This window comes from Ictalurus furcatus, chromosome 4, assembly GCF_023375685.1.
Source record: "Ictalurus furcatus strain D&B chromosome 4, Billie_1.0, whole genome shotgun sequence".
Classification (NCBI taxonomy): Eukaryota; Metazoa; Chordata; class Actinopteri; order Siluriformes; family Ictaluridae; genus Ictalurus; species Ictalurus furcatus.
The window spans coordinates 34,407,789-34,430,009 of NC_071258.1; the positions used below are offsets into that span (position 1 = coordinate 34,407,789).

A 22,221-nucleotide genomic window follows, 5' to 3' on the forward strand; every position below is an offset into this window, starting at 1 on the left:
GCACTAAATATTGGCCCCCTTCTGCCCCATCCATCACAGAAACGCTACCACCGTAGGATCGCTGCTGAGCAGATATTATTCGCACAGCGGATCATTTTCAACACGGTGCTGACTCTGACATGGTGTGTTTGTTGCTTGATGTCTTCCCTGTCACTGCTAGGTTTACCAAAAAATATCCAGCTAGCTTGTGTAACGTGGCACGGGAACCAAACCAAACCCAGAACTATCTGTACACTGGTCGAGTACCTGTTTTACATCACATCCAATCACATTCCTCATTAAAGGAGCTCCTCTTTAATTATTGATCTGTGCTACGTGCCTTAACACAGGAGGAAATATTCACCATCAGACACGGCCGGTTGGTTTTCATGCAAGCACGAGACCAAAACAAAGCGGAGGGTGCCAATAGTTAACTTATCACTGCCACAAGGTGGCTTGGCGGTTAAGGCTCTGGGTTACTGATCGGAAGGTCGGGGGTTCAAGCCAAGCTGCCAAGCTGCCACTGCCACTGCCCTTGAGCAAGGCCCTTAACTTTCTCCGCTCCAGGGGGCGCTATATCATGTCTGACCCTGCACTCTGACCCCAACTTCCTAACATGCTGGGATATGCGAAGAAAAGAATTTCACTCTGCTGTAATGTATACGTGATCAATAAAGACTCATCATCATTACCGAGAACATGTCGGGTGAGGTTAATGGACAGGAAAAATGTGTGGTCGAACCTTAAGCTGCGCATGTAGTACAGTAGGAAAAGGAGTTAAAGCGGCAGTATGTTGTATCGTATGTAGTGAGCAAACACCGTGACGTATTCCATAACAGATGAGCGCTCGGAGCCTTCAAACTGTGCGAGAGCACACTGAGGACTGAACTGAAAGAACACGCTGACATTGTTCGGCAGGTTGCAGTTTCATGACCTCGATTTAGGATCTTTGTGGCTTCGTTAAATAATAGGATGGAGTGCTATTTTATACGCTGACAAATAATGTGTTTAATTAAACCCAGAGATTAACGTGATCATCACAACTAGGACTGCACGTCATGCGGTAAACGCTTTTTCCTTCTCCAGTCTGCATTTTCTATCCATGTTTTTTCTTTTTCTTTTCAGGTTTAAAGGTGAGCGCTTGTGTTTAAAGGTCTTGGACGCACGGTTTTAAACGCAGCGCTGCCGTTTTGCTGGCAGTTCGATAGGAAATGTATAAACGTACTGCGATTCCTATCGTGCATCTCTGATTATGTCTTGAAATATTACCATATGGTATTTTGGTCATATAAGCCTCCTGTATGTGGGATCGTATACGCACAATAGATGAAAAAAATAAATATAAAAACGCTATAAGAGAAGTACCGATATTAATGAAGGTAGAGGACAATTAGGGGACATACACTGTCCAGGGAAAAATATGAGCTTGAGTGTCTAGAACAATGAGCAACAAGGTCGCAGTGTGTAATAAAGCTGCAGATAAATTGGTAATTACCCCGGACACGAATAAACCCACTGACAGTCAGAGAAAGCGTCGTGGGTTCTGCCTCTAGTGGCCTACGCAAGAGGTGACACCGAGGCTCGTAATGATGCCCTGCTCAGCTCGCGTTGTTCCCATGACATAAAAATGCTGCTCTGCTCAAATAATGACTCTATAAATCCACAGATATGACCCGTGAGTTTATATATGACGACGGCAAGTCGTTTCTCATTAAGAGTCCTGGCCATACATCTAACCGTAAATCAGACGTAGAAAGGGGCGCCATTAAATATGACCTGTCTGAGAATTGAAGCGTATGGCATGGGATTGCAGCCGAGTGGAAACAGACCGTGTGTGTGGTGTGTGTGTGTGTGTGAAGAGGTTAAGAAAAGCATGCTGGGAATTCGCAGCTCATGGAGGTGCGAGCGTAAACACAACATGGCTCGAGAGTTATTAGCGAAAGCCACTGTGAAGCCGGTTTCCAGGAGGAAACTCCATTTATGCACATGACGCGAGCAATAAAATGAAAACGCGTCCCAAATACGTTTAGGATATTCCTGCAGCTGGTTTTCATCAAACGCGATGACACGTTTTCCTCGGTGTAATTTCAATACGTGTCTCGTATTGTGTTTACTTTCCCGAGCTTACGTTTCTTATAATATGACGCATGAATTCTGCTCTCTGATTGGTCAGGATATTGTCGATTCATTTTCCCTGACAGCAGTACAGCTGTTATTCACAGGTTTATAATAATTAATTAATGCGCTTGTTCTGATACATTATTGTTTCTAGGGTAACAGCTCATTCAGAGGGACTTGTACAGCGGACGCTCCACTAAAAAGAAACCGCATTGATATGGTGAAGATTTCTGACAGACGAGTTCACGTCACAAATTTACGGCATTTGGCGTACGCCCTTATCCAGCGCGATATATTTTATCTCATTTATACGTCTGAGCAGAGCGGGTTAAGGGCCTTGCTCAAGGGCCCAACAGTGGTAGCTTAGCAGTGCTAGGGCTTGAACTCCTGACCTTCCGATCTGTAACCCAGAGCCTTTAACCTCTGAGTTTACACTCTACAGCTTCTCTCTAAACTGTGATTTTTGTCGGCTCTAAAACAAAATGGCTCCACCACCGGGTGGAAGAAGCTTAATGAAATGCTGGACTCCATTTCCAGCACAAATAAACCTCAACACTAGCCGTTAACTAAGCAATGGTTCCTAAAGAAGTATCGACAACACATCTTGTGTTTATACAACCAACTCCAGAATTATTGGCACCCTTCAAGAAAATCAAAAAATGATTGTAGAAACCAGGTGTCTTATCCATAATCTTATCCATCGCTCCAGGCTTTAATTCCAACCAATCAGGAGCCAGTTCATCCTGGTTTCCTATCAACTAACAAGTGTGCCTCCTGTAGTATTTGGCTGGAATAAAAACCTGGAGCCAAAGAGATAAGATCAAAGACGCCTGGTAGAAACTGATCGTTACACAAAGTGATTCGTTTATAATATAATCGAGGCCGTGTGTAGTAGTCAGATGAGAGCAAAATGAAAGGTTTATATCCGTTTAATATCCAGAATCAACGTTAGCATCGCGCTGTCCAATGAACAACGTGCTTTCATCTTTCTTCTACCCATCCTAACAGACTAAAGTACGGCTGATTAATCATAACATTTATTTAACGAGTATGTTAACTGATTTCTACGTGATTTGAACATGCACTATTTATTTATTTATTCATTCATTCATTCATTCATCCATTTGTGAATGCATTTTTGACACCCAAGGTCACTTTATAACATCATTAAAAAAAAAAGAAGAAAGAAAGTATGAAAAAGTAGGAAGAGAAGCGCGATTCCTTCTAATATTTCACATGATTTGTATTGTTACTGTCACTGGTAATTTAGCTCCTTTCCCCCCTCAACCCAACTCCTTCAGAAGCACCGCATCATATTAACCTCTCTCCCTGACACACGGTGAAACCCCTTGTACAGTCTCCTCAGGTGTGTTTGCATGAATGTGTCTGGTGTTCTCCGTGAGGTTAATCGTTAATGCCCTGCGTGAGTTTTCACTGTGTATCGCATCCTCGCAGCCTCACTCCGCTCTCTATAAAGAAATAAGAGACATGTGCTGTCGGAATTAAACAAAGTAAACAAACAAGAGCACAGCTTGAAGCAATAAGAGCAAAAGAAGATCATCTCGGTACGCTGGCACGCTGCAAAAACCGCTGTGAACTGGCATTCAGACAAAGTACCGTGCTAATTCCCTTAGAGAAATGGGGTTTGTTTTCACATGATTTAGAGGACGGTTCACACTGTGTATTAAATACTAGGAAAAAATTTTCACCTTAACGCACGTGGATTTATCATGTCGACTCTCGAGGGAAAACTCTCTGCTAATGTCAAAACATTCATAGAGGCTGTGTTTAAAAGAAGCTTGTCAGCGACTCCTTTTTGACTCCTTTTTGACTCCTTTGGTGACTCCTTTGAAATCCATCATCAGCGTGTTGATGTGTGTTCGTGTGTGTTGCGTGAGATTCGTGTACAGTAAATGTGAAAGTTTTACATATGAGACACACCTGCGATGACCTCATAAGGATCCATTTTAAGTTCTCATCAAAAACGTGTGTAAATTCGGTAATTCTTTGGATTTTTATATGATTCTTTCAATGAAAAAAAAAAAAAAGGGATTTTTGGAGATACACGTTTTCCCACTGGACAACAACAATACGGTGCTGCATCATCGGTTATTATGGGGACGTTAGGAAGATTGAAGGCATCATGAATTCCACTGGGTATGTTTTGATTGTAAAACAGTGTTTTAACACAACAATCGCAGTCTTTTTGAAACCCTGGGGTCTGAACTGAAGAGGATGCAAACGTGTACAAAACAAAAAAAATTTAAAAGAAACGTGTGTCTCGATCGGCTCAGCTAGTTCGGTATTCAGGGCACTGATCAGGAAGTCGGTTATTTCAAGGGCACTGGAGTAAAAAAACTGTAAAAATCCCACAATGCACCGCAGCATCGATGCTCACTATGTTCCCTTATTGGAAATGACGTCATGTTTCTCAGCTCAAAAAAAAAAAAAAAAGAGAAAAGCTTCTTATCGTTGTTGTAGCTCTCAACGGATTGCTTATGTGAGCAATTTTGAACTTTATTTGATGCTCTATAACGATTTTTAAACGGTTAATGATTTTAAAAAGGCCCCTAGCTAGCGTACAATCCTGCTACGATCAATCAGAAAGATATCGGTCCTGCCCGGTGTCGATAAATGTCTAGGGGTGAAGTTTTACGACGCGAGTACGGAAATTGAGTCAGGAGTGTCCCAGTGTGTAGTGAGACAGGGTCCTTACCAGGGAGCTGATTAATACGCACTCTTTATCAGATAACCGGTGTTTAATATCAGCCATTAATAGAGGACATGGGAACACCGTGAAATATTTTTAAACCCGAGGATGATTATGTAATTTTGTGTGAAGGCAGAGTTGTGCTACGCGGATCGCTTGAACCCGTGCTGCAATGCTAGAATGTGAGCCGACAGGCCGTTTAGTGACGGGTGTGCCCGCTGTTCAGGTGCGTGTATTGTCGAATTTCAGACCGCGCCGTTGAGATTGATGTTAATAAATAGCACAGGCGCAGCAGCTCTCCTCCTCTGTCTCCTCTCAGCAGGAAAATCAATCCCGCTCGAGGTGTCTGTGTGCTTTGATTGACAGGTGTGTCGTCGCGGCCTGAGACTCGACCCGCGCTGCTGTCCCACCCCCGTCGCTCTCCCAACTGTCTCTAATGGATTAGATGCCGTTTTGGTGCCAAGAGCCGGAGAAAAGGGCAGCATGCACCGGAAAAATGGGCTCGGATAGATGATAGGTAATTCTAGGTGTGTGTGTGTGTGTGTGTGTGTGTGTATGAGAGAGAGAGAGAAAGGCATGTAAGAAAACAGGAAGCTGATGTGTGTGTGTGTGAGTGAGTGTGTGAGACAGAAAAAATAGGGATCAGAGAAAGCATGTGTGTTGAAAGGAAGTGAATGTGTGTGTGTGTGTGTGTGTGTGTGTGTGTTTCTAAACGGCAGTTAATTTAGCGCGAGGTCATCAGGTGTGTCTGAAACAGATGGCAGCTGACGTGACGTTTTGCTGTCTAATAAATCAGATGTCTTTAAGGCAGCACTCAAAGAAATCAGTTAGAGACAGTTTTCGGAGGATGTGATACATGACCTCGTTCCTAGTGTAGGATACAGACGGACACACACACACACACACACACACACACACACACAAACGCTACTCGATACTGTCCTGTCTTAGTAGACTTTTTTGTTTTTATTTTGGACACACACATTAAAGAAAACAGACACAGCGGCCACGCCTCCTTCAATGTGACTAACAGACTTTGGCCACACCTCCTTCCCTGAACAAGAGCAGAGGCCACACCTCATCCTTTACTAGGACTAAGACACAATGGCCATGCCTAATTGACTAGTAATGAGACACAGACCTACACTTTCTTTAGTGCACAGGTACAGAGGCCACACCCCCTTCAACACACCTTCTTTTCTATACAGGTACAGAGACCACACCCACTTTACTAGGACTAAGACACAACGGCCACGCCCCTCCTTGACTAGAACTGAGACACAGAGCCACACCTTCACTGAACGGGTACAGAGGCCACACCCACTTCAGTGTGAGAGAAAGAAAAAAAAAACCACACCTCCTTCCTTGAACAGTTACACTGACCACGCCTTGTCCTTTACTAGGAATAAGACACAATGGCCACGCCTTCTTGACTAGGACTGATAAGCTCATGGGCCACTTCTAAGCAGGTAAATGCTTTTGCGTAATAAGCGTTTCTTTCAAAACTCTCATCTAATTGACCAGTTTGGTCGCAAAACACAGAAGGATGATGACAACGAGATTATAGTATAAGAAACGTAAAGTCTGGAATAAATAAAGGCAGAAGGAAAACTGGAGGAAAACTTCAGCCGAGAGCATGTTGACCAGACACACAACGGCAAATCCCATAACTCCTGCCTCACAGAACCGCAATCGATTGGGTGTTTCTATAACCTTGGCTCTAAGTGAAGGACAAACAGATAAAGACAAATAGTTAGTGTGTGAGGGCATGTGAGAGAGAGCGAGAGAGAGAGAGAGAGCGAGAGAGAGAGAGTTTACTCACAGAGAATATTCCGGAGGCGTCCCTTTGAAGGCTGGAAGGTCTCGCACATACTCATTGTAAAACCATTTGACCTTGAAGTGCAGATTCATGTACTCGGTGCTCTTGCATAGCCGATGTTTCTCGTGCTCTGTGTGCAGACGAGCAAACAGGAAAAAAACAAAAAAACATCAGCACCAACTCATAGTAAACGCTTTATTAACATGAAACTCTTTTTCTTCATTTTATTTTATCACTCCTTGGGATGTGCGCTTGAGCGTATCCACCATTGAGGTCCGGACCTCGGGATTTTTTTCCGAGGTGAATATTAAAAGTCATAAAATAATCCATCCATCCATCTTCTATATGCTTTATCGTTTTCAGGGTTACGGGGGAACCTGGAGCGTATCCCAGGGAGCATGGGGCACAAGGCGGGGTACACCCTGGACAGGGTGCCAATCCATCACAATGCACAATCACATACACACTCACACACCCATTCATACACTACGGACACTTTGGACATGCCAATCAACCTACCATGCATGTCTTTGGACTGGGGGAGGAAACCGGAGTACCCGGAGGAAACCCCCGCAGCACGGCGAGAACATGCAAACTCCGCACACACAGGGCCACAGTGGGAATCGAACCCCCCGACCCTGGAGCTGTGAGGCGAACGCGCTAACCACTAAGACACCTGTCATAAAATAATTGCCTAATAATAAGACTTTGGAGTCGCAAAGATAGCCGATCTTCTCAGGTGGCCGCTTGCTTGAGCTGACCAATGAAATGGGCTGGGGGGCGGGCTTTGTGGCAGAGCCAGACTACGTCAACAAACCGGGCAGGACAGGCACTTTAATCCGCCGAAGCGTGACAAGGTATTTTACGAGGAGAATTTTCCTAGTCCTCTGCTTGTAGTTCACCGCCATGATTCATCCCCATCCAGTCAGATATCTATCTCCCAGCGAACATTCCTTCCCTCCATCCAGTGACGGACTGGTGAGGATATGCTTTTCTTTCCTGTCAGTTTGTGTAGGGTTGAAATGCGTGTTAAAATGATGAGGTAGCGCTGTATATTTTTTATTTTCATTGCGAGATTACCCTAGCAGAGCCCGGTAATATTTGCAAATAAATCTCAATTTTCTCCGTGTTTATCGGCTGAATCTGAACACTGTTAACAAAATAAGACGGATCGGAAAACTCCCGTGCTGTTCTTTATTTAGTATAGCTGTGCTGAATAAGATATTTCACACAACAGATGTTCACGTATAGTCCACAAGACAAGGTAATACCTGAATTTATAAAAATCACCCCGTTCAAAAGTTTACACACCCTTGATTCTTAATCCCGTGCGTCGTTACCTGGATGATCCACGACATGATGTGTTTATGTTTTGTGATAGCTCTTCACGAGTCCCTTGCTTGTCCTGAGCAATTAAACGGCCCGCTGTTTTTCTGAAAAATCCTCACATTCTTTACTTTTGCAGCATCTTTTGTATATTTGACTCCTTTCCAACAGTGGCCAAACGATGTCGAGATGCATCTTTTCACACTGAGGGCGACTGAGGGACTCGTACACGACTATTACACAAGGTGCAAACGTTCACTGATGCTCAAGAAGGCAACGCAGGATACATTAAGAGCCGGGGGGGTGTAAACTTTTGAACAGGATGATCGGTGTAAATAGAGTATGCAAACTTTAAGGAAAGGAAAAGAAGGAAAAGACTCGGAGAGAGCACACAAGCAGAGGGATACTGGAGTAGACCAGGCTGAGAGGAGAGGTGATCGAGCTGATGTCAGTCAAAGAGACATGTTTCTAATGGAAGTCCAAGCTCAGTGGAAGCTCAGATGTTCTACTGATCACAAGGTCATGAGTTCAAACCGCAGCACTGCCAAGCTGCCACTCTTGGGGCCTTCAGCAAGGCCCGCAACTGCTCAGATGTACAAATGACATAAATGTAAGTCGCTCTGGATAAGGGCGTCGGCCAAATGCGGTAAATGTAATCCAATCCAGCGTCTTCAAATGCACATACGTCGATCAGGGAAATCAATTAATTTTGCCCCCCAACCCCGCTAGCAAACTTGTTTTTTTAAACCCTGCGTACGGCCATGGACGTGTGTCAGGCTTATAAGTAAATAAAAGTACCTAAATAATGCTAATAATGAATAAAACCTAATTGAGTTCATTAGCATAACATGGCGCAGTCGTGATATGCTAACCAGACAACGTTAGCTTTATTGTCCACGTAAACAGATCAGCATCCGTATCTTGGGGTTAAACATTATTATTATTATTATTTTTTACATATTTGATTTTCTCCTCCGAAAGACAAAATCACGAATCTCAATTTAAACACTACGTGTAATAAAAGTGCTTTGAGAAACCACACATCCCTGTGTTTGCATATGCTAACTCTTCCTAACACATTTGAACTGTTACATGCTAATACAAACAACGTCCTGAATGCTATTACTGCTGGGTTTCTGTCCACTAACATTCATGTGGCTAACGTTGTGTGTTTCTGTTTGCTAACATCCGTGTTTCCTTCTGCTAATATCGCTATGGTTCTGTTTGCTAACACTCCTGTGTGTCTACTGCTATCTTCCACGTAATTCTCCTGGCTAATGTCTGTGATTCTGCATGCTTAGCACCCCTGTGTTTCTCCTGGCTAATGGCTGTTCCTATTGCTAATATCTTCCTGAATCTTGTGGCTAATGTAACTGTCTGTGTTTCTGCTGGTTTAATTCTGTGTTTCTCTTTGCTAATGTCCGTGTTTCTGTCCGCTAATGTCTGTGTTTCTGTCTGCTCATGTCTCCGTGTTTCTGTCCGCTAACGTCTCCGTGTTTCTGTCCGCTAACGTCTCCGTGTCTCTGTCCGCTAACGTCTCAGTGTTTCTGTCCGTTAACGTCTCCGTCTTTCTGTCCGCTAACGTCTCCATGTTTCTGTCTGCTAATGTCTGTGTTTCTGTCTGCTCATGTCTCCGTGTTTCTGTCCGCTAACGTCTCCGTGTTTCTGTCCGCTAACGTCTCCGTGTCTCTGTCCGCTAACGTCTCAGTGTTTCTGTCCGTTAACGTCTCCGTCTTTCTGTCCGCTAACGTCTCCGTGTTTCTGTCTGCTAATGTCTGTGTTTCTGTCCACTAATGTCTCTGTCTTTCTGTCCGCTAACGTCTCCGTGTTTCTGTCTGCTAACGTCTCAGTGTTTCTGTCTGCTAACGTCTCCGTGTCTCTGCCCGCTAACGTCTCCGTGTCTCTGTCCGCTAACGTCTCCGTGTCTCTGTCCGCTAATATCCGTGTTTCTGTCCGCTAACGTCTGTTTCTCTTTGCTAATATCCATGTGCTTCTCCATAATTAATGTACATATTTCTTCCTGGTAATCTCTCTTTGTATCTTATTGCTAACGTCTGCAGATCCATAGAACTATCATATTTATATTTATTTACACATTCTATTTATACCTTTCTGCATTTTTGCTACTGCTAACATCTGTGTTTCTGCTTGTTAATATCTCTGTTTTTGTTTCTGTCATCTAATGTCTGTGCTTCAGCCTGTTGTCTATATCTCCACTGCTACCGTTTGTGCTTCTATCACTTATACCCTTGTATTTCTCCTGCCTGATGTAACTGTTTCTGGCCGCTAACACCTCTGCGTTTATCCTCGCTAATGTGCCAGTGTTTCTATTGCTAATACCCCTGTCATTTCTGTGTGAATGTCTGTGTTTCTGCCTGTTAACACTCTGCCTCTCCTTGCTAATACCCCTGTGTTTCTGGCTGTTAAGAGACCTGGGGCATTGCCTTCGAACACCGCACGCTTGTGCCTGCCAGCTCTTCTGCGGCCTGAGCTCGCTAACCCTGCTGAGCTGATGTGGTGTGACTCCGGTGGAGCAGGCCGTGATAAGCTGTGACAGGTCAGATAATGAAAGTAGGGTTGGATGAAGGCAGGGAATGGAGGAAAAGGGACAGAGCGAACACGAGCGAGGAGGGGGGAATTAGGAGAGAGAAGATCAGCGAAAAGTCAGATGAAAAGACAGACAGACTAATTATAATGAAGCTCGGTAATAAAAACAGATCAGGTGTAGGAGCTCCGGAAACAGCCGTGCTGAAAAAACAAATAAACAATACAAACCCTCACTGACTGGTTTTAATGGGAATTGTATTGGTTTTAATGGAAACTGTAATGGTCCCTGTGGGTCTCCTGGTCATTTGTTGCCTTCTATTGGTGGCATGTTATGTCTAGTGGATACCATTAAGGACCAATACTGGTTATGGCAAAGGGTTTAATAGTTAGCTGATGGTTTGTAATGGTATTTCTAGTGGAAACCATTAGAATTTCTGACTCTTTTTATTTCTAACATAGTTTGTTTTTTGAGTTATGTAATACTTCTTTTTTTTCTTATTATAAATGGTTATTGTTGCTCCATTCAATAAGAACATGATTTTCCTTAATATAAAGTAATAAAATATTTTCTGAAGACATATTTTAACATGTTTACCATTGTTTGTTTTTTGCAACATTCTTATAAAAAAAAAAATCTAAACAAAACCGGTACTCTTCTTGCTCAGAGAGCTTCGAGAAACAGATAAACGACAGGAGAAAAAAAAACATCAACAATATCAAAGTTTAGGTTTTGGAGAGTTGATTACTTTCCTGTAGCAGCACGTGCCCTGGTGCTTTATTCCTCTTACACCACGGAATAACCGTATTATTCCTTAAAGAATCATACAGCATACCTTTTATCCTTTTCTAGTTACATATAATGCTGTGGAACGTTCACGAAACAGGTTCTCGCTTGCGTTACAGCAGATATAAATAACCAGAAACGATACGAGCGCGCTAATATAAACGTAAGCTACTGTCAGAGCCGCTGTTCTAGAAAACTAATCCACACCTTCTGACCAATCAAAGATCTGGTGAGGAAGCCGGTGTCTGCTTCTATCACACGGGGAGAGAGATGGAGGAGATACGACACCTGGTCCTGGTGCAGCATGAGCCGGAGATTTGTACAGTCTGAACGGAAACATTACGTCTAATCTAGCTCAAGAGGCTTTGGATTAAACCCACAAAAGCAATGAAGAGGAAGTAAATACAACGCACAGATCCACTCAGATAAAGCAGCTGGCCGTAGGATTTGGGGACGGGGAAGGCTGTGTGCTCGCTCTCTGTTAGGCTCCTAGCAATTCTGAGGCTAATCTTATAGCTAGCTAGCAAGCTAACTCGCTACATAAGCTAGACAGCAAAAGCTAACCTGCTAGCTCGCTACCGTCGGCTCTGTACGAAGCCCGAGTTCTTTCTAGGTTTGAAGCGTGACGACGCGTAACACATCCGAGATGGCGTATGATGGATCTCCAAAAATTCAAGTAGAACCCTTGAGTTACTCTAAAAAGCAACTCACCGCTGCAGCGTTAACAAAACTTACACACCGCAGCTTTAATAAAGCTTACACACTGCAGCTTTAAAACAAATTACACCTGCAGCTTTAATAGAAGTGACACAGTCTCTGCAATACAAATTACACACTGCAGCTTTAATACAAACTACACAATGTCCCTCTAATAAAGATTACACACTGCAGCTTTAAAACAAATTACACCTGCAGCTTTAATAGAAGTGACACAGTCTCTGCAATACAAATTACACACTGCAGCTTTAATACAAACTACACAATGTCCCTCTAATAAAGATTACACACTGCAGCTTTAATACAAACTACACAATGTCCCTCTAATAAAGATTACACACTGCAGCTTTAAAACAAATTACACACTGCAGCTTTAATACAAACTACACAATGTCCCTCTAATAAAGATTACACACTGCAGCTTTAAAACAAATTACACCTGCAGCTTTAATAGAAGTGACACAGTCTCTGCAATACAAATTACACACTGCAGATTTAATACAAACTACACAATGCCTCTCTAATACAAATTACACCCTGCAGCTTTAATACAAACTACACAATGTCCCTCTAATAAAGATTACACACTGCAGCTTTAATAGGAATTACACAATGCCTCTCTAATATAAATTACACACTGCAGCTTTAATACAAGCTATACAATGCCTCTCTAATAAAAAATGACACACTGCAGCTTTAATACAAACTATGCACTGCCTCTCAAATACAAATTACACACTGAACATTAAGAAGACACACTGCAGCTTTAATAAAAATTACAGGTTATATTTCAGGTTATATTTGTTACAGGATAGGGTCATATTGGTTCTTTTTTCCCTCCTGGGTATCAGATGGATGCCATCGCTAGTACAAATAAAACACACACTGCTGCTTTAATATTTGATTAAGTATAACCTAATCATCAGCAAGAGCTGCACACACCTGAGAGCGTGAGACTCTGACATGTACCAGCGAATAAAATATTTCCAATCGTGACTTAGGGAGCTGAAGTTAATCAGCGTCTCTACATCATTAGCTCAGAGTGAAGTGTACGTTCATCAGCTGGGTCTGAGAGAACCGCGGTGCTTCACGTAATGAACAAATGTTCCACAGTGGAGATCGGAGCTCAGTCACAGCACATATTAATAATACCTGCTTTAGGAGGCATGCCTCTGAGGGATGAGCTATGAAAATGAATTAGTGTTGAGTTATTTCCATGGCACTGCCTCCTGATGGAGCCCTGAGAAGGATTTCTGTGCTGATATCGCAGGGAAATAATGCATACTGCAACTCTGATGAGCTTATTTGTCTTGGAGAAGCAGTTTATCCTGGAAGACTTTTTTTTTTTTTTTGACACCGCTTTTGTCCGTGCAGGACGACGCGCAGCAGCAACACGTCATCACAAAACCCACATCGGCTGTTCAAATTTTCAGTTTTAACAAATTACTTCCTGCAGTGTTAACAAAACTTACACACTGCCGCTTTAAACAAAAATACTGCAGCTTTAATAAAGCGTACACACTTCAGCTTTAAAACAAATTACATACTGCAGCTTTAATACAAATTACATACTGCAGCTTTAATAAAAATTACACACTGCAGCTTTAATACAAATTACATACTGCAGCTTTAATAAAAATTACACACTGCAGCTTTAATACAAATTACATCTGCAGCTTTAATACAAATTACACACTGCCGCTTTAATACAAATTACACACTGGAGCTTTAATACAAATTACATCTGCAGCTTTAATACAAATTGCACACTGCAGCTTTAATAGAAACGACACAATGTCTCTCCAATACAAATTACACACTGCAGCTTTAATACAAATAACACACTGCAGCTTTACTAGAAACTACACAATGTCTCTCCAATACAAATTACACACTGCAGCTTTAATACAAATTACATACTGCAGCTTTAATAAAAATTACACACTGCAGCTTTAATACAAATTGCACACTGCAGCTTTACTAGAAACTACACAATGTCTCTCCAATACAAATTACACACTGCAGCTTTAATAAAAATTACACACTGCAGCTTTAATACAAATTACATCTGCAGCTTTAATACAAATTACATCTGCAGCTTTAATACAAATTACATCTGCAGCTTTAATACAAATTACACACTGCCGCTTTAATACAAATTACATCTGCAGCTTTAATACAAATTACACACTGCAGCTTTAATACAAATTACACACTGCCGCTTTAATACAAATTGCACACTGCAGCTTTAATAGAAACAACACAATGTCTCTCCAATACAAATTACACACTGCAGCTTTAATACAAATAACACACTGCAGCTTTAATACAAATTACACCCGCAGCTTTATTAGGAAGCGCACAATGTCTCTCCAATACGAATTACACACTGCCGCTTTAATACAAATTACATCTGCAGCTTTAATACAAATTACACACTGCAGCTTTAATACAAATTACACACTGCCGCTTTAATATAAATTGCACACTGCAGCTTTACTAGAAATGACACAATGTCTCTCCAATACAAATTACACACTGCAGCTTTAATACAAATAACACACTGCAGCTTTAATACAAATTACATACTGCAGCTTTAACAGAAATGACACAATGTCTCCTCAATACAAATTACACACTGCAGCTTTAATACAAATAACACACTGCAGCTTTAATACAAATTACATACTGCAGCTTTAACAGAAATGACACAATGTCTCCTCAATACAAATTACACACTGCAACTTTATTAGGAACTACACAGTGTCTCTCTAGTACAAATTACACCTGCAGCTTTAATACAAATTACATACAAAGCAAAACGCAGGTCAGCCATATTCCATATTTCTCATGCTCGAGATCAGAAAAGCTCATGACGTCGTCATCACGAGCTCGGCTTGACCATGATGCCCCGTGACACTCTGCCACTTTGATCAGTCGACTCGGCGTGGAAGAAAAAAAACTCTGACCTGCCTCGAGGAGAAGCCTAGAAATCCCTCCACCCACTCTCATTACCCACAATGCCTCGGTATGAATTATTCAAACCGACGGACAGCCTAAAGAAGACTTTCTAAAGTTTTTAGTGTTTGCATTTCTACCACCGGAAGCCATGATAATGCGTTTCGATAAATGATGCGTGAAGATATACGGGGAAGTTGTAAAAAGGACGTTTTTATGTAGAAGTACAGAAAGTGGGTGGGTGGGGGGGGGGGGGGGGGCTGAGTGCTGGAGGAATTGGTGAGGAATTACAAATGAGCTTTTGTTTAAGGATGTTTGAGGGTTCGTAAAAAAAAAAAAAGAAAAAAAAAAGATGGATTTGATTAAGAAATGAGAGAAAAATTCAGACTTACTGTACAACGTATATAAGTCACATTATTATATGTTAATTTGGTAGCTCGACTGACTTATAATTATTTTTAATATCATCTTATTATAATATAATTTTTAATATGAATGTGCTGTTTTAACCTTAGCCGTTCTACAAAGTGCTTCACGCTGGTTCTTATTCACCGGTTCACACACACACACACACACACACACTCACACACACACACCAATGGTAGCAGAGCTGCCATGCAAGGTGCTAACTTGCAACTGGGAGCAACTCGGGGTTCAGTGTCTTTCCCAAGGACACTTCGGCACGTGGAGTCACGTGGGTCGGGAATCGAACCTCCAACCCTACGATTACAACCTTAATCCGGCAACTACGCACGAGTGATTTAAATAATCGTTAAAGATTACCGTACACAGGCGCATAACCCGACTCCGAAGGCGCGTAACTTTCCCTGCGGAAAAATCGATGAAGCTTTTGCACTCGAGTCGCCGACTCTGTCGGGGCAGAAACATCCTCTGAGATAATACTCACTATAAACAAAAGAGTTAGAACCTCTCCACTGTCAAAGTCATCGGTAACAGGTTTGGATGCTGAGATTTCCATGACCCCCCACACACACACCCACACCCACACACACACACACATCCCAGGAGAACTTACTCAGATCTTCAAAGACATTTTCACATCATCCTCAAAGAAAAACAAGAGGATGGAAACAAGCTCAAAAGTTCTCTCTCTCTCTCTCTCTCTCTCTCTCACACACACACACATGATACAAGCTCAGAAGTTCTGCTATCTCTCTCTCTCTCTCTCTCTCTCTCTCTCACACACACACACACATGATACAAGCTCACAAGTGATGTTCTGATGCAATCAAGAGAAAGAAAAAAAAACCGAGAGAAACAAGACAGAAAGAGAGGGATTATTTCTAATTGGATCTTTTTGACACACTGCACCTCATGTCCGGACTCTTACCAAGATCCCCAAATCAGGAGACTAAAGTCCTGCTCACGTGGGATTCGTTTTACATCAGAGCCTGGGATTATGTTTATCGTCTGGATCGCCAAGGTCTGGGATTTCCTCCCTCCATGTCTGGGAAAACTGCAGCTCACCTGACCCACTGGGATGGTCTGATCGTTTTAAGACAGCTTGTGATATTGTCTCTTGCGTTGGGAAACATTTTTGACCGCTGGTACTTGCTGTATTGTTCGTCCATGTACAGGACGAACCCATATTAAACACTTCCTGAACGGAGAAATCAAAATAGCAAGCTGAATAAAAGGGCTGTTACAAGTCATTTGCACAAAACGTACACAAAAAAGAAGTTAGAATGACCGAATTCAAGGAGAAAGTCGAGTCAAAAGTGCGACATAAATAAGAAAAGAATGGATTATTCGTTTTTTTTTTTTCTAGAAGTGTTGAACTTATTGGAGATTATGTAGAAATATGCAGTTTGTCTATTCACGTATTTACAATAAACATCACCAATGGAAAAATAATGAACGTTTTATTTCAATCTGACTCAACTCCAGATATTTTCGAGGCTTCTGATTTGCCCCTTTAAATTTCAACATTAATATTTACACTAGTCAGTCAGGGCAGGGGCGTACAAATTTTCCCACACCTCTGGCTTTAAAACTAAGCACTCGCTGTATGTTTTAGGATCGACGTTACACCCCGACTTACGCTCAAACTTACTGAACCGCCCAGGAAGCAATATGGCGCTTTACACCGATCATCCTGTTCAAAAGTTTACACCCCCCCCCCCCCCCCCCCCCGGCTCTTAATGCATCATTTTGCCTTCTTGAGCATCGGTGAATGTTTGCACCTTTGGTAATAGTCGTGTACGAGTCCCTCGGTTGTTCTCAGTGTGGAAAAGGATCAAATACGCAGAAGATGCTGGAAAAGTAAAGAATGTGCAGGACCTGGAGGATTTTTCTGAAGAACAGTGGGCAGTTTAACTGCTAAGGATAAGCATGGGACTCGGAAAGAACTCCCACAAAACATAAACGCAGTCGTGGATCACCCAGGTAGCGACACACGGTATTAAGAATCAAGGGGATGTCAACTTTTGAACTGGTTCATTTGTGTAAATTCGGTTATTATTGTATGTAAACAACTGTTATGTGAAATAGCTTCTTCAGGACAGAACTAAATAAACAGCTAAATGCATTTACAATGATCCCGCTTATTATTATTATTATTATTATTATTATTCACATTTTGCAGATAACTGTATGAGTGGGGGTGGGACCATATTTACCCATCATGCATCTCTAACTCTAGCTTTTGGCACTAAAACCCTGAATTGTTAGCTGAGTTTGCAGATTTAACAACAACAACAAAAAAAAAAGCAGCTAGGTATTTTTCTCCAGAGAGAGTGTGTATGGTACAGGAACATGATCAAGATGACAGTGATGAAGCCTTGGAGGAGTGTGTGTGTGTGTGTGTGTGTGTGTGTGTGTGTGTGTGTGTGTCAACATTAGTCACAGGAGACGAGGACAGCCGGAGGACTGAGCATTTCTGGAACAGAGGTGAGTGATGGTGGACGTTCTGTTTATTTTTCTCTCGTCTCTCAACCTGTGTCTGAAATTTCACAGGTCGAGAGAGCTGGCCATCTCAGCCACACTTTCAATAACACTACGGTATTTAAAGAAATACTACATTTGTTTTTTACAGATTTAACACGCTGATTTGTGTTTGTGTGTGTGTGTGTGTGTGTGTGTGTGCCATCTTTAAAAATGCACACACTGTTCGTATGATTTCCAAAGATTAATTGAGTAAATGACATCATTTTGCATGTTGTAAATATTACTTGGTGAGTTCTACAACACAGTACAGTACAGTACATCAAAAAGGCAGTGTAGTAGAAGCTAACGCTCCTGTTAAAACCATCGCGATTAGCATAACGGTTTCCGTTAGCCAATAAATGCTGACAGCAAAAGCTGTGAGGAAAAATAGCACTATAGTTATTTTTGGAAGAAAAAAAAATACATTAAACATTATTAATTAAGAAAGAAATCAATGAACAATTAAAAAAATAAATAAATATTAACACATTTAAACCTTTATGTTGTAATTATTTTATTCATTGGAATGATTGAAGTTAAATAAATAATAAAATTAATGAATAAATAATAATAATAATAATAATAATAATAATAATGAATTGTTCGTATTGATTTTTAAAAAATAGCCAGAAATAAGAATAGTATAAAATAACTTGTATGCAATGAATAATGTTTTCTTTTATTAGCATATATTTAACAATAAATAATAATATAAAATAGGTGCCTGTAACGAGATGTACAAAATAAACGATTCAGAAAAAGAAAAAAAAAAAAAAAAGAAATCCTACTCACTTATACCTTTAATAAACAGGTCCAGGATCTAGTCATGGAAGTGTATTATCCATAACGCACTGCGAGCACTCGTGAGTTTAATCACTGAGAAATGGCTGTGAGCGTGAGCGTTGTGTGTGTAAGGAAGTAAAGTTGGCTAAACAAAGCTTTTAACCAGAGGCTGTATTTGTATAACATCCCCAGTGTCCTTTGCTTAGGCTAAGTAGCGATTAGTGCTATTTCGCTAATCATTAATTAGCCTACTACTCAGAAGTAAATAGACTAAAGTCTACTTTGTAAAGTAGTTCTTTCTTTCTTTCTTTCTTTCTTTCTTTCTTTGTGATCGTCATTGTTAACAATGAATTCTTATCATCTGTCTTCCAGTGAAGTGTTCAGGTAAATTGCTAGAAATAAAGATTAAAAGATAAACCGTTTAAATGTTTACACAAAGCCGAAGTCTGCCGATCATCTCCGTGCTCCGTGATTTAATTAGCCGTCTCCTCTCATTAGCGAAGCCGGTCTGGGAGTTTATTCATCTCGAGCTGAAGAACGTGAGATTAATGTTTCTCAGTGATGGAACGGGAAAGTTCATTTTCTCCATAAAAAAAAAAGAAAAAGAAAAGAAAAAAACACGACAGACTCGAGTTAAAGTGCATCTGGTTCGACTCCTGAAACCGAGAGTTCTCCACGAGAACGTTCTCTCGCGCCGACGCTCGGCTCGCGGCTTTAGCACTTTTACCAATTTTTTTTAAACAGCGGGAACGAAACGGGCGACGTGCGATCCGAGACTAATAACCTCACGGACGCTAACTACATCGTGTGATTGATTTACAACCGGCGCGGTAACGAAGGGCTGGGATTGAATCGGGACTTTTTTGCGTTTTAAATGACTTTACACCCAGACATTTTTATTCAACTTTCATTTAGGAGAAACACGGTGAACACAATCAGTCCCGAGAAATCGAGTGTTCACTGAGGTCAAGCAGGAGAAAGAAACCCTATGCAAAACCAATGCTGGATTCATCAGCAAGAGCTTAAATCCTGCTCTTATTCTGGCTGAACTCTGGCTTTTAGTTTTTAATTTTGCACGGAAAGGCAGCAGTGTTCCCTTAGAAATATAGGACATGAGGAATAAAACCACCTGTGTTGTGCTGTTACAGGAAAACAATCAACTACATGGTGGTGTGATGGAGAGGAGTTACTGTTACACCCTGAAGCGGATTATTTTCCTATAACAGCACGTCCTGAAGTGTTTTATTTCTTTTACACCACAATTCCAATATTTATTAAACAATGACACACCAATGTTTTTTATCCGTTTATAGTTACTTTTAATGTTTAATGGAAATTTGTGCAACAGGAAGTAACTTGTCTGTCCTGAAGTGACAGCTTTACCTCTGACTGTTACAAAGAACTGACACTGGAGACTCCTTCTGTCGGTGTTACAGAAACGTCTCGTTACAGGTCACCAATTAGACACGTTTTTTTTTTTAAACACCGTGAACAAGCTATTACTATAGAGACGATAACGTATCAGAACACGTGCTTTAATATAAACCTGCGCTACTGTCAGGTCTGCTGTTATAGAAAATTAATCAACACCTTGGATTCTGACCAATCACAATCCAGAATTCAGAAGCTCAAAATTATATATATTGGTACGCGAACCTCGGGGAATTTCTATGTGGAAAAACGCGTCTTTTAGATCTATCGTCACAAACCAGTCCTGGAACTGAATCTGGGGAACGATAAGTTTGAGCGTCAGCATCTTGAACCTGTATGTCTGAAGAGTACGGTTCATATGGCACAGATCTAAAATTGGCCGCATACTCCCATATTTTTTATGGACCAGGAAATAATGGCTGTAAAGACCTCCCTCCCTCAGAGAAGGTACATGTTCTTAAGAGATCCGAGAGGGATCTCACTTCCTGCACTAATGTCAGACTCTGCTCTGTGCTGACTACTGTGGTGAGCACACCTCTGAACTGGGGTGGTCGAGCTTTGAACTGGACCTGATAAGCCTTTTCTACAGTAGACAGGACCCATGGAGACATTTTTGGCAGTAGTTTCCACACTGCCAGATGGTCTGTTAGTGACAATAACTCTTCCACATTCTGCTGGAGGGAAAGCATCAGATTTTCATTGCCCTGTGACAGCTCACTGACCAGAAAAGACTGAAAACTTGGGATGACATTGGCTAGGCCCTACAGTAATACTAGGGGCTAACTGCACTAACAACCCCTGATACTTCCCTCCGTGGCCCATCAGGATCACTTCTTCTTTGTCTGCTTCGCCTTTATAATCATTCTCAGAACAGGCCTACTAGCAGGATATGACTGCACCTCCCTCGCCTTCTGCACCTGCCTTCTGCACCTCCCTCACACTAGTGCTGGCCCGAGCTCCACTCGTGGATGCCCAGGCAAACTCGACACGACGGGGAAGGAACTGGCTGAACGCTGCTGTTTGCTTTTTCACCTTGCGAAACCTGTCCGCGATGGCTTTAGCTGAACAGACAGCAAGGTTCAACAGGAATGTACAGCAGGGAGACTTTATTTTTATCCCCCATCTGTGAAAGGTTGAGCCATAGGTGCCTCTCTGCCGCAACCCATTGAACTGTTGTTATGACGGTCCATTTGCTAGGTTGCCTTGAGAGACAAATCCATGGCGTGGTGAAGCTCCGCCACTGCCTCCGGCCCAATTCCCTCCCCGTTCTTGAGTTCACACTGCAGGTCTGCTTGGTTCTCCTGCAACACTGCCATTGTATGCATTGACCCACAAGTGAGACCCGCTGCCACATAAGCTTTGCCAACCAATGCCGAGGAGGCCTTACATGGCTTGGAGGCAAAGCCGGCCCCCCTAAATTTCCATTCGTCAAGGGAGAAAGGTAGCTCACAAGTGCCTCCTCCACGTTTGGCATAGCTAAATACCCATGCTGTTCATTCCCCATGATGGCCGAATAATCCGACGTCACAGGGAAACAAACACGGCTAGTGTATGGTTTGTCCCATCGTGCACTTCTGGAAAAAAGTGTGATGTGAGGGAGATGTATTTTCACTGGGGAGAAAGCGCTCCTCCAGCCTGCTACGAACCACTTCCTCTTCCCCGGGGCAGTCTAGATTAGGTTTTTCTACCACCCTAGTAATCACTTCAAGCAGCTCGTTGTCTGCTTGAGAGCTGCTCTCAATCTTTGGTGCAATGGCTCCCCCCTCTGGCTCCGTGGAGTCAGAGAGGGTATATTGGCTTTCCATAACAGAATGAGTCACGATGTGAGCTCCAAAATCCAGCGGAGAGCGTCGGACCGGAAGACAGAGCAAGAGATAGAGCAGCGCTCGTCTCTGGCTCCTCTTCCAGATCCATAGGAGAACCCCAGGACCTGAGATCAGATCCACGAGGCTCTGAAACCCAACTCACTTCGGCCGAGAAGAGAGCGAGCTGCAAGTGGAGCTGCCTGATTGTAGAGCGCTCAAAATGCGAGCAGTCAGCCCCCTCAAGGGCCGCTGCGGCATGCTCCACCCCCAGACACTTCACACAGAATGTGTGTCCGTT

At 42.2% G+C, this 22,221-nt stretch overlaps 1 protein-coding gene across 4 annotated transcripts in view; it reads right to left on the reverse strand.

The window, feature by feature from the left end:
- The window catches only part of LOC128607100 (protein unc-13 homolog C), a 179,760-nt gene that overhangs the window by 58,150 nt on the left and 99,389 nt on the right, over positions 1-22,221 (reverse strand). For all 4 annotated transcript variants that reach the window (XM_053623744.1, XM_053623745.1, XM_053623741.1 and 1 more), the window contains one exon: positions 6,630-6,756. In XM_053623744.1, the coding sequence (XP_053479719.1) occupies positions 6,630-6,756 (127 nt within the window). The remainder of the gene's footprint in view (positions 1-6,629; positions 6,757-22,221) is intronic.